At 36.3% G+C, this 12,567-nt stretch overlaps 1 protein-coding gene across 1 annotated transcript; it reads left to right on the forward strand.

Moving 5' to 3' along the window:
• The first annotated feature begins 7,045 nt into the window (after positions 1 to 7,045).
• On the forward strand, positions 7,046 to 8,343 carry Osi11 (Osiris 11). Its single transcript, XM_028323226.1, has one exon. It carries the CDS (start codon positions 7,206 to 7,208, stop codon positions 7,965 to 7,967), a length of 762 nt encoding a protein of 253 aa, XP_028179027.1. The 5' UTR covers positions 7,046 to 7,205; the 3' UTR covers positions 7,968 to 8,343.
• The last annotated feature ends 4,224 nt before the right edge of the window (positions 8,344 to 12,567 follow it).

Raw genomic sequence — 12,567 nt, forward strand, 5'->3', positions numbered from 1 at the left:
AATATGTCCACAATTTTTGAATGAGCTGTGCTTGTGGCCATAGCTTTTTGAGCTTCATCAGGCAGTAAGTAAACACAAAGGGCTTTCAACCTCAAAATTAAACCCAAGAGATAGGCCCTTTTTAGGTCTTTTAAATAAAAATACTATAAAGTTTCATCTAAGAATCGATCAAGGACCTCCAAGAGAATTTTCCCATCACTAAAACAACAGAGGTTTCTTTGGTGTGAACTAAAATAATGCCCAACACTTTCATCTAATAATTGCATCACCATCTCCCAAAGGTCATGCTTCAACACATTCACTTTTTAATACTTAACGCGATGAGTATAGTTCCGTTTGATAGGTTAATCATTAGTTTGGAGGTTCTCATGGATAAAATAGCTTTAGATTAAAGGCGAGCTTATACGAGAGCTTTTTATCGTAAAACGTACAACAACATCAATCAAAATTAACTTCATAATCTGGCATTTTTGTTTTTTTTTTAATTGAGATTTTTAACGTGCTCATCTTATAAATACTTATGTACGACGAACTAAATATGATGAAAAGTTCAATTCAGAGGTTTAGTCATCACTGCTTGCAGGAATACGACCCTTTCCAATTTACCAGATTTAAATAGAGGTTTTAACCTCCACAAGTTTACAAGAAAAGCTACAATGGCACACTGAAAACCAGCGCCGTGGCCTTCGTCACCGTGGGCCACGGCATATGCTGAGTGGGGTCCCGTTGCAGTGGGCATCTTGTTTGTGTATTGGTGGCACTACTCAGTTTTACTCTTGTTTTTATTTTATCTTCTTCCATTATTATGTGCCACTGTCATGTCTATGTAATTGCCTGTATTTGTGTGATGTCCATTGTAATAAATGTATCTTTCTTTCTTTCTTCTTTCAATGCAGGAGAAATGGCGACGGATTGTAAAGCTTGCCACCTAACCAGGTGTGACGACCAAGATCACTCTGTCAAGACTGAGTGACAACAAAGATGAAGAAGACCTATATTTACACCTCAACCCGATGGGTTGGGGAAGCCAGATGATAGTATCCTAGCTTTCCGCCCGCGGCTTCGCTCGCGTGGAATTTTGTCTGCCACAGAAAAACTTTATCGCGCGCGTCCCTGTTTCAAAAACCGGGATAAAAATTAGCTTATGTCCTTTCTCAGGATTCAAACTATCTCTATGCCAAATTTCATCAAAATCGGTTCAGTGGTTTAGGCGTGAAAGCAAGACAGACAGACATACCTACCTAGACTACATCCCACTTAACATCAGGTGCGATTGTGGTCAAATAACTGCCTTGTTGTGCATAACAAAAAGACAGAGAGAGCTACTTTCGCATTTATAATATTAGTATAAATATTTCCTTGGCCAGTTCAACATCCACGGATTTTACAAAACGTTCAGTCGTTTATTTTGTACTTACCTACATCTTTTTTCAGCGTTAATCGTACGGTACAAAGTGACAAATCGACATTTACATAATGTTACTAATACACTATTACCATAATTCAAGTAACAGTTTAACGAGACAGTTGGACATAAAACACCTATTCTGCGAAAGTCAATAATTCGGTTCCGTCATTTTAAATCATAGACGCAGACGAACATGCTATAGACAAATAACCTGTAATAAGCCATACTATTGTTCATTAGCCGTGAAATTAACGATACTGGATGATTATGACCATCAATAATATGATACTTCCTGGGTTTGTGATGAATGAGATGGTTACGTTTGATTGATTCAAACTACGTCACTATTCATGGTCTAGTTATGGTTAGAGATGGGTAGTGGGTAAAAACCCATTTCACCCGATTGGGTTAAAACTGGGTGATTTGGGTAAAAACCCGGTTTTTACCCATTATCACCCATTCTGGTGGGTGAAAACAAAAATAGCGTTTTTTTTAAAGTGAGAAGTGGTATTTGTTGCTAAGGGGGTGTTCTAGTGTTACGTAATGCAATCTGGAGGGAGAGGAGATCTTGAAAAACATTACAATGCGTTACAGTGGCGGAAGGGCGGTTCGATTTCAAATGTTTAAGCAGAAGTACTTTGTAGTTGGTGTTGTTATTTGTAACTTTATACCGTAATGTCATCAAAGAGAGAGTTTGGCATCTTTGGCAATCCCCCCCTCCCCCCCCCTCCATGTCCTTGCCGTGATCACAAATTATTGTGTTCCTACTAAATTTCTTCTAAATCGGTTCAACGATTCTTGAAATAACACCATTTTATAAAATAATTGGTCACATCATCATAACGTGATCAATTTTACGATTTGGCCACGATATAAATGCATATTAGTGTTAAATTTGACTTATAACTTATTAATCAATAAACTTAAATGAGAAAAATTCAATAAAAATAAAGAAAAGATACCAATTGAAATAATTATAAAGTTATTTGTTTTCACCCGGTGTAAACACCCACGGGTGGAATGAAACGGGTTTTTATTGGGTTTTTACCCTCATGTGGGTTTTTACCCGGGTGGAAACCCATCTCTAGTTATGGTCCAGTGTTTAGGGACTGGTCTTCTTTTGACCCTTGTGTTAGCTCTCAGGTAAGCCTAGACGCAGACAACCGACTTTTAGCCCAGACGTAGACTACTGAGTTTTAGTCGGCTGGTAGTTGAACCTACCTAATGTACACAGTTTCATACAATGTCCATACTGATAACAGCCCGACCCAACTATCGGCCATCTAAAAGTATGTGGTCTGCGCCTAGGCTAAGACAGACAGGCAAATTAGGTTAAGATCATAATAGAATGCTTGGAGTTTCCCTGCGTGATCGAATCAGAAATGAGGAGATCCGCAGGAGAACCAAAGTGACTGACATAGCTCGCAGAATTGCTAAAATCAAGTGGCAGCGGGGCACATAGCTCGTAGAGACGATGGCCGTTGGGGCAGAAAAGTTCTTGAGTTTCGACCACGGGCTGGAAGACGTAGCGTGGGCAGGCCTCCTACTAGGTGGACCGACGATCTGGTAAAGGTCGCGGGAAGAGTCTGAATGCGGGCAGCGCAGGACCGTGCATTGTGGAAAACCTTGGAGGAGGACTTTGTCCAGCAGTTGACGTCATTTGGCTAGCAATGTACCCATACCCAACCCAACCCAATCCGTCTGGTCAACATGGAGAGTGTAAGACGAATCCTTAATTTGAATTTGGTAAATTAGAGACGATTTTGTGCTCCTGCAGTGGAGACTCACAACTTTGGTTATTAAGGTAAATAATTATTATTTACAGAACAACCTGTAAACTATAATTACACAATTAACTGACCACAGAAGTGTTATGTATGATTATTGTTGTATTGCATGTTATGGTATCATGTTATAATATGTAATTGGCATGCATGCAATGGGCAGTTTAATTTTTTAACAATAATAAGTATGTTTTATTTATTTTAGTAAAGTGTTACTTAAATACACAGTTGAAGCCGTATAATTATTTCTGTTTACATTTTTAGGTTTTTTGTTACATAAAAGCTGAATCTATACTAATATTATAAATGCGAAAGTAACTCTGTCTGTCTCTCTTTCACGCCTAAACCACTAAACCGATTTTAATGAAATTTGGCATAGAGATATGTAGTTTGAGTCCTGGGAAAGGACGTAGGATAGTTTTATTCCGGTTTTTGAAACAGGGACGCTCGCGATAAAGTTTTCTGTGACAGACAAAATTCCACGCGGGCGACGCCGCGGACGGAAAGCTAGTATGACCAGTTTAAAATGTTCAATTATATTATTTTGCAATCAAGCCTATATAAAAAACTGATTTACTGGTCTATACTTTGCAATGAGGGCTATCGTTTTAGAGCTCACCAGTTTGCGCCACTGTAGAGTAAGGTCCTGTCACTTGCTAGTAGCGAAGACAGTGGCACCAACTGGTGCGTGCTAAAGTGGTAGGAGGACTATCGCATTTGCACTCATCAAGATGGCGCCACTGTAGAGTAAGGTCCTGTCAATCGCCAGGGGTGCCAACTGTTAAGTATAAAAACGTTAGCCCTCATTAGGCAGTCGAAATACAGCTCTTTTAAGTTTTATTATAATTAATCCCTGCCAATGATGACATACGGATCTGAAACGTGGTTTATGGGCCTCATAAAACGGCTCAAGGTTACCCAAAAGACAATAGGAATGGCTTCAGGAATATCACGTTGACCAGTTTGAGAAGATGCAGCGTAAATAACTGTTATACGACATTTTGTCAGTTTACTCCAAAACTACGCTAAAATCCAACTACATCGTTCATAAAAAGTGCAAGGGAAAGCCTTCTCTAAAATCGAAAAATTAATAGGTTTCCAATATCCAGAAAAAGCAAGTTAATTTGTTAGGTCTACGGATGTAGGGTGTAATATTAAACTCACTTGATCACAGCGTAATTGAGAGCAGATTACGCGTCCCGTACATGTTGCAGGCAATTTGTGAAATTCGCTAAAGTTGGAAATGGCTGATGTTAATTTTTTGCACAAATGAGGTTTGTACCTATTTACGTTACATGTTTTGCTCTATTTTCAAATGCAAGGACTTTTTTTTTGCTCGTAAAATATAGCTGAAAATTTTGTTTATGTCCGATTTGAAAAATATTTTTGTATTAGATAGCCTTTATCGAGGAGGGCTATAGGTTATAAGATAATCACGCTAGAAAAGAAGCAGAGCATCAATGAAGTGTTGCGAAACCGGGAAACATTATCCAAACAATTTTAAGGATTTTAAGAACAGGCTTACTCAAATACATTCTTTTATATTATTCTATGACCAGAAAACCTAATTCGGTAACGGGATATGCATTATACAACAAAAAATAGTTTGATAAAAATATTTTAAACTTGTCCCAAATAATGTACTGTAGGTATATTTTAATATCGTCAGCATTAATCAAGGTTGATTTTCATCTGCTTCAAATGTTTCACTTTTGTCTTATTACGACTAAGAGAAATGAAATAATTAGACTAACTACTTTGCATTTTTTCAAGTAACATTTGATTATACAACTTCTTGTTAATTAAACGAGTTTAAACTTCAATAAAAACACCCGAATAAACAAATGTTTTAAAATATTTCAGGAAGGAAATATAACACAAAACAATGAATTGTGAAAAAAAAATCTTCCGATTTACCTATTTCCTAAATGTTACTAATAATAAACAGTGATTTTAAAATGTGCTATTGCATTTGGCAAATGTTTGCCTAGCTTACTAATAATACGGTTACTTTATTTGCCTACCTTGAAAATTAAACATGAAGGGGACTGAAATAAGGGATTTATGTTTATGAAATTCCGAATACACGAGTTAACCAAATAAGCTTGTTTTTAACGAACTTTTGAATAATTAATTAATATGACATACAGGGTGATTTTTGTATCAGTATCCAAATTTTCAGGATCGACTCAGAATCAGTAACTTAATTGATTTACGTAAAGAAAACAAAACTTTTTTCTCCATATTTAATTATTTTCATCCGCTGCGCGCGGTTTCCAAATTGACTCACATGGAAAATTTGATTCGTTTATGGAAAAATACGTACACACAGTTAACTGCAAAGCTTAATAGACATAATGGTGAGCGAAAATAAGCAATAACCTTTAAAACTTAAGTTATGGACACCCGCGGATTAGACTTTTTTTTGCGAAAAATACCACGATTAAAAATAATTACGATAAAGTTGTATTGTCAAATTGTTCTAACGAGCTTATTAAAAAAATTGGATACTGATAACAAAGTCACCCTGTATACTCCGCAAAATTGCCAAGCTCAAAGCTCGTAGAACTGATGGCCAATAGGGCGAAAAAGTTCTCGAGTGGTACCGGAAAACGTAGACATCCCTCGATGGAAAAACTTGACCTTCATTGGTTGGGTTTGTATGGCAGTCAAGCTGTAGATCCTGGCTACACAGGAGTTGCAGTGGTGGGAACGAGAGGTGGGAATAGTTCCGAATCCCTCGGTGAACCAAAGAGCTGGTAAAGGTCGTGAGAAGCACCTCTGGATGTAGGTAGCGAAAAAAAAAAGATTGGATATTATGAGAATCCGTGGGAATGGCCTTTGTCCAGCATTGACGGCACATTGGAGGCACATTGACGGCCTTTGTCCAGCATTGAAAGTTGAAGCGAACAATGCTAAAATTCTGGTCCTCGGGGCATCAGAAGTGGTAGTAGTATTGGAAGTGATCAATCATAATGTTAAAGTGATAAATCATTATAAATGGGTATCGATTTATAAATAATTAAACTTAGGCTAAGTTGCACCAACTAAATTTGACCATAGCTTTAACGATAACAGGTGTTTTTTGTATGGAGTTTGACACATTTTTGACGTTTGTCAAAGTTAAATTAAGATGGTGCAACCCAGCCTACTTAACAAAAAAAACTTATTAGTCGGAGCAATTCAAACCTGTTAACATTCCCAAAATACGTAATTGTCTGATTGACAACCGTTTGGCCACTTTTATTGTTGTATTTTTATTAGACTTTTAATTATTTAGCCGATCATTTATTTGGAAGTCTTAATATAAATCATGATCAAAATAACAATAAATGTTTCAGTATAATAAGCGGCTTAATATTATTCAATAATAAAATTAAGTCAGTTATTTTAATTTTAAAATAATTTTTCATTAATTTATAAGTTAAAAATGTACGGGTACTTAATTTTTTTTTTCAATATCTGACCTAGTCTGAAAATTCATAGACTTACAATCTCAATGATAAAACTTCAGATTTTTTTTCTGGCGTGTAATTAAAATTGAAAGCTGCAGTTTATCCGAGAAGCTATACCTACTCGTATACAAAAAAGCTGCAAGTCTTTATTGATATTATATTATAGGAATAATCTGAGACATTAAAATCGAGAGTTGTCAATTTTATCTGACTGCAAGTTTTCATAGATGAAAAATGCCAAGGAAAAAGTGTTTGTTCATACATGAATAATCTATTTAGACATTTCAGCAAAGTCCCTATGTGCCTCACTGACCTTGACACTGACCACTGAATCCGCACCGTCAGCAGAGAGCCACCACACACGCACACTGCCACGCATGCCTCAGTGCACTACCATACGATGCAACGATTGCACGCTCTAAAAGATTTATAGATAAATGCAGTTCCCGGTGAAAATAGATAAATGCCAGTGCTCATACATTTTCTACACATTTCAATAGACGCAACCGCACCGGCTGGACACGGCCCGGGACTGGACATCCGCGGTTTTAATTCAAAATGCAGTGCCGTGGAACTATAGTCCTTTTGTGCTTGAGTGTGGCAGCTGTCACCGCGGATTTAGGGGTCAGCCTCAAGCTCTTAGGCAGGGTGTACGACAGCTGCGAGGGGTCCCAGGAGATCGTCAAGTGTTTGAAGGTCAAAGCCGCAAAGTTCATCGACCGAGCCGCCCGCGCGGATAACCTCCCCATCGTGGAAGGAGTCTCTCTAGTGAAGAATGAGGGCGCGAAACGGGCGTTCCCTGCTTCGCTACCTGATGGGGACCTCAATGCCCTCCCGTCGGACCAAGTCGACAAATATCTCCATCTTGCTACTACGAAGCTTCTGCAGACGCACCGAGTGGTGATATCCCCGACGAGCATTGGAGGCGATGTGGGCAGATCCATGAACGAGGCGCGGAGTAAGCTAAAGAAGATGATTGGACCGATCATCGCTGGTGTTGCTATCAAGGGTGGTTTCCTCGCTATCGCGTTCCAGGCCATCGCTCTGATCGCCGGTAAAGCTTTGCTGATTGGTAAGATTGCTCTGCTCCTGTCTGCAATCATCGGTTTGAAGAAATTGGTGTCTGGTGGTGAAGCCCATGAAAAGACTACGTATGAGATCGTGAAGCACCCGCAAGTGTCTCAGAGTCACACGTATTCCTCTTCCCACTACGGCAGCGACTTCGACGCTACAGGACCTGGAGGTCACTACAGGAGGAGTGTGGAAGACGAGGCGGCTGCCCAGGATAGGGCATACAGAGCCTATTCAATGAAGCAGTAGACGATACTTTAGGAAGGTTGGCTTACGACTCCAAATACAAAATTTACAACGACGACGGCATTTCAAGCATACCCAAAGCTTATTTTTGAATAGAGACAAACATAATCACTAACTTATTTATTTATGAAACACATAATTAAACGATACTAATAACTATAATACTACGTTAATGTATTTACTCAGTAGTTACTGTAACGATCATTTAATCAATATTTAGTGGATTATTTTACAATGGCATTATTTATGAAACTGTAATCAAAATGTAAATAAGTAAGAGAAAAATTGACATTATATTTATGCATATTCGCGCGTATTTAAGTATTAGATAGTAACTAAATATGTAGTAATAATTGCACCAAATATAATGTTGATGTATTGAGTATTTTATACAGAAAGTATTTATATACTTAAGGTTATTTATTGTTTAAATATAAGTTAGGTTATTCGACGGGTCCCGTGCATTTTCGTCGCAACGTTCAATTGTCCAATTTTGTAAAAATAGCATAAGTTTACAAATAAGGTTTTGTATCTTATCGTAGTTCATTTAAGGGTGCTTTTAGTATAAGTAGCAGAATTATTTATAAACTACATTTCCGTTTTCTGTTAATTGTCGATAATAGACAAGGTGGTTACGCGAGTACCTTTAATATGAATATTTGTAATAATGTGTAACTGAATATAACTATAATAATAGTTTTGTAATGATTGTAGCTTGGATTATGGTTATATTACGTATGATGATGAAAGATATCCTAAGAGAGAGAGAGATAAAAAGAGATTTGATTGAAACCGTTTGGCTTGTTTTATTTTGGGGTTTGGAAATTTAGTGACATTCGAAATAAAAAAGGTTTGAATGCTTATCAGTCTTTCATTTAATCCCGTTCATAATAATATAACAGTTATGATCTTTACTACTAAATATATTTTTGTAAGACAAATAACTAATTGGCAATCGACTAACTAGAAAAAAACATCAGATTCTTCGCAATTAAATCATGATTGGATCCAATTTATATCTTCAGAATCAGATACATTGCCTCGTTAAAAGTTGTTCTTATGTGTAACAATAAATGTATAAATAACGATGTTGATCGTTAGATAGACTGTACATGAGTCGCATTTCCGACGAGAAAAATATAGGTGTAGTTGTTCTATCAGTATTATAATATAAACTCTATATTAGGACTATAATCTGACTATAGTTAAATGTAGAGCCGACAGCAAATCAATTACTTTACATTTTGTTGCCAAACTGCACCTTATTACAATTAATGCTTCAGATGCCACGGGATTAACCTCGATGTGCTGTTGTCCTAAGATATCATAGCGCTACATTAAATTGACCTATTATAAAGATCCTTAACACTGATACAAGAAAAACCATGTCTCCGACATTTATCAGACTAAAATGCTCATACATTTACTCGGACGTTCCATCCGACTAACGTATGAAAGAAATTAATATATGGAAAATGTAATCGTGACGAATTCTGTGACGGATAAGCGACGGCGCTTAAAAGAACGTGACAAAAACTCGAAGAATGCTTCCATCGGAAATATCGATCGAGAAAATATTGATCTGCAATTAGAATCACGAACATGTGAATGAGGAAGCTGAAAGAAATAGTCCGAGACGGTGACACAGAACAAATGCAACAGACAGCCCATTTAGAGGCGGATTTCTCGTTTATATGTGACGTACAGATAACGCTGTAATAATCAGCTGTTTGAAATTGCTGGCTGTAAATGCTTCGTTTAGTGACAAAGATAAATATTTATAAGCAAATCTTCGAGTCACAATTTGTAGATGCTATCTTTGGGAATACCAGGTCTGTAGCAGCGTTTAAGTTGAGTCTGATTACAAGAATGTTGTTCTTCATTGATTCCTAGTGCTTTGATCTCAAGAAATGTAAGTCACTATAGATTCAGCTAGCTAAATAAACTGAAATAGTTAGCCATGTCTTCAGTCTAAACCATAATAACTGAGTTTTTTTTTCTGATCTTCCAAACCAATATGCCGTATTATATTTATCCTTCATTCTTGCTAATTCTTTCATGCTAGCTACAAATCTAATCTGTGAATAAAATTTTTCTTCCATTCTCAATTTGAGTTGTTTTGGGCTAAAACATTTTTTTTGTTCACAGTGATGTTGCTGATTGTGTATTTGAGCTGTGACGTAGTTGTTGGCAGTGACCTAGATATAGGTCAGTGAACATTATAACAGGTGCAGTAACTTGGTCAGTATGCATTTATGTTAATGCATTACACTCTTATTAGATCTCTGGAACACAATTTAACTAGTAATGATCATAATATTGTAATTTCTTCAGCAACTACAACCATGTTTTAAAAGTAATACATACTAATACGTATGCATTTTTCTTAATAATGGGAGGTAATAATTTAATCATACGGTTGTTTGTTTTATTTTTAGATGATCACATCAAATATCGTATTTGCGTCAGTAGGGTCACCATAAATTAATGTATAAATCAGAAGGTTTATGTAAATAGTTTGTAGCCCCCGGGAATCGAGACACAACCTTGTTCGACCGCTTAAGATGGGAATCAAAGTCTGTTACATGATCACCACCAAGGCTTACAATATTTAAGTGTAAAGGCACTGTTGTTTCAATTTCATCATTTTACGAAGAGGATAGAAGAGAGCATTTCCTCAACAACTGTTCCACTGTCCGCATCCAGGTTCTTCCAAGTACCCTGACCAGGTTATCGGTCTACTTGGTCTCATTTTCCTTCATTTGATGTATCATGGTGATTTCCACCGTGAGTTAAAATAATTGATGTTGTGATTGATTGATTTATATCGCTAAATAAAATACCTTTTGGGAATACGGGCTTAATTAATTAATCTTTTTAATGGTGCACATAATATTTTTAAAATTATCTTATTAATTCCAGAGATCAAAGAAGCGAATATTTTAATACCGTTTTAGTAAAGATTTAGTGCTCTCTTTAGTTCTAAAAACCTTATAATTTGCTGACCAATCGACGATGTTAGTAAAAACTAATCACCCACTTTTCAAAAATATATAAGATTTTATCTCGCGTGTACATATTCTTTACAAAAACCCTCTTAATTGGCTATAGGAGAACCGTTGGCACCAATTAGCACAGATCAAAAACAGTTGGAGCAAGACATAACCGCTATAATAAACTAGTTTTGTTCCTGCGACTTCGGCTGCTTTATACAAATTCTGTATGAGGGGATACAGATAATTATTATTTTGCTCATTATGCATGAGTATTATTGACAACTAAATCGAATGATCCCTTTTAGACGAGTGAAGATTCTTCAAAAAAAAAGAGGAGATCTTTTTCAAGGGAAAAGGAGAGCCCATAACGTAAATCGTTTCAGAGTCGGTTAATTAAAGACAAAAAACAATAACAGTCTATTTAAATTATCGAATAAGGTGACACAAAAAATTACAAATTGAAATGCTACGAGCAAGAGCATAGAAAAGTAATCCTTGTCTTGTTTAAGCTTAAAGGCCTTTGAAATGGAACTACAATCAGTGTCACTCATCATTATTAAGTAATTTGGTCTCCAGGAACACGACCATAATTTTGGAGTTGGAGAATTTGACAGAAGGGTTGGGGTGACCTGACGTTCGCATATTGCTCCCTTAGTCTCATAAGACATCCACGAGAAGTAGGTACTGATCATACTTTCTGCTAGAATGGCTAAACTGAAAAATACTGGTAAGAATTTAAAATACTCGTACATAGAAATGAAAGAAAACCTCTTAGACACGCAAAATCGGCTTGAGGCACGAGGAGCACGCGATGCTGAACAAATACCCGGCATGGTATTTGTTGAAAAAACCGATGAAAGTATACGAGCGCGTGCGCACATCGCTGTAGTGGTGGATGCTTATATTAGTTTAGAGTTAAATTTACGATCCAATGTTTGTTGGGAGTTCGGGATTGGCGTTGGCTTTATTACAAATTATACGATCGAATCGCTTTTAGAAAATTGAAATAGTAAATCATACGAGCAGTTAGTTGATCATTTAGTAAATAATTGTTGCATAGTATTTAGATGCACTTTAGACTTAACGACAAGCGGCGTTCTATGAAACTTGGAAAATGGGATAAGAAAGTACCTATTTTATTTCTTTTTTAATGGGCGGTGTGACATAGAGAGAAAATAGAAGAAGTAAAACTTTTCATCATTAATTTTAGAATGTAATTGTATGATTTAATGGATCAATTTTAATAATATATTGTTGTTTGTCGGCAAATACGGACACATAAGTAAGACCAATACGTAAGTGCTAATTCCGGGGATTTACTTTGATTGAAAAGGATTTATTTATTCAACTACGAGTACCAGTACTTAATTAATTTAAAAAAAAATACATTAAATACACAAACACATAATACAATAAATGATATTTGTTTTAAACTTTTATAAACTGCATACGTAATCTTCCTGCCTAATAAATAAAGAACAAATTAGTCAAAGATGAAGACTGAGGCTTTCTCTAATATCCATTGTAAATGCGTACATCTTTTATGCCTAAATATCATTAATCAATAGAAAAAATTAATAAAAAATTGGTCATTGATAAAGAAACAT

Source organism: Ostrinia furnacalis, unplaced genomic scaffold (genome assembly GCF_004193835.3).
Source record: "Ostrinia furnacalis isolate ACB-3 unplaced genomic scaffold, ASM419383v2 OfSCF0629, whole genome shotgun sequence".
In the NCBI taxonomy this organism is placed as follows: Eukaryota; Metazoa; Arthropoda; class Insecta; order Lepidoptera; family Crambidae; genus Ostrinia; species Ostrinia furnacalis.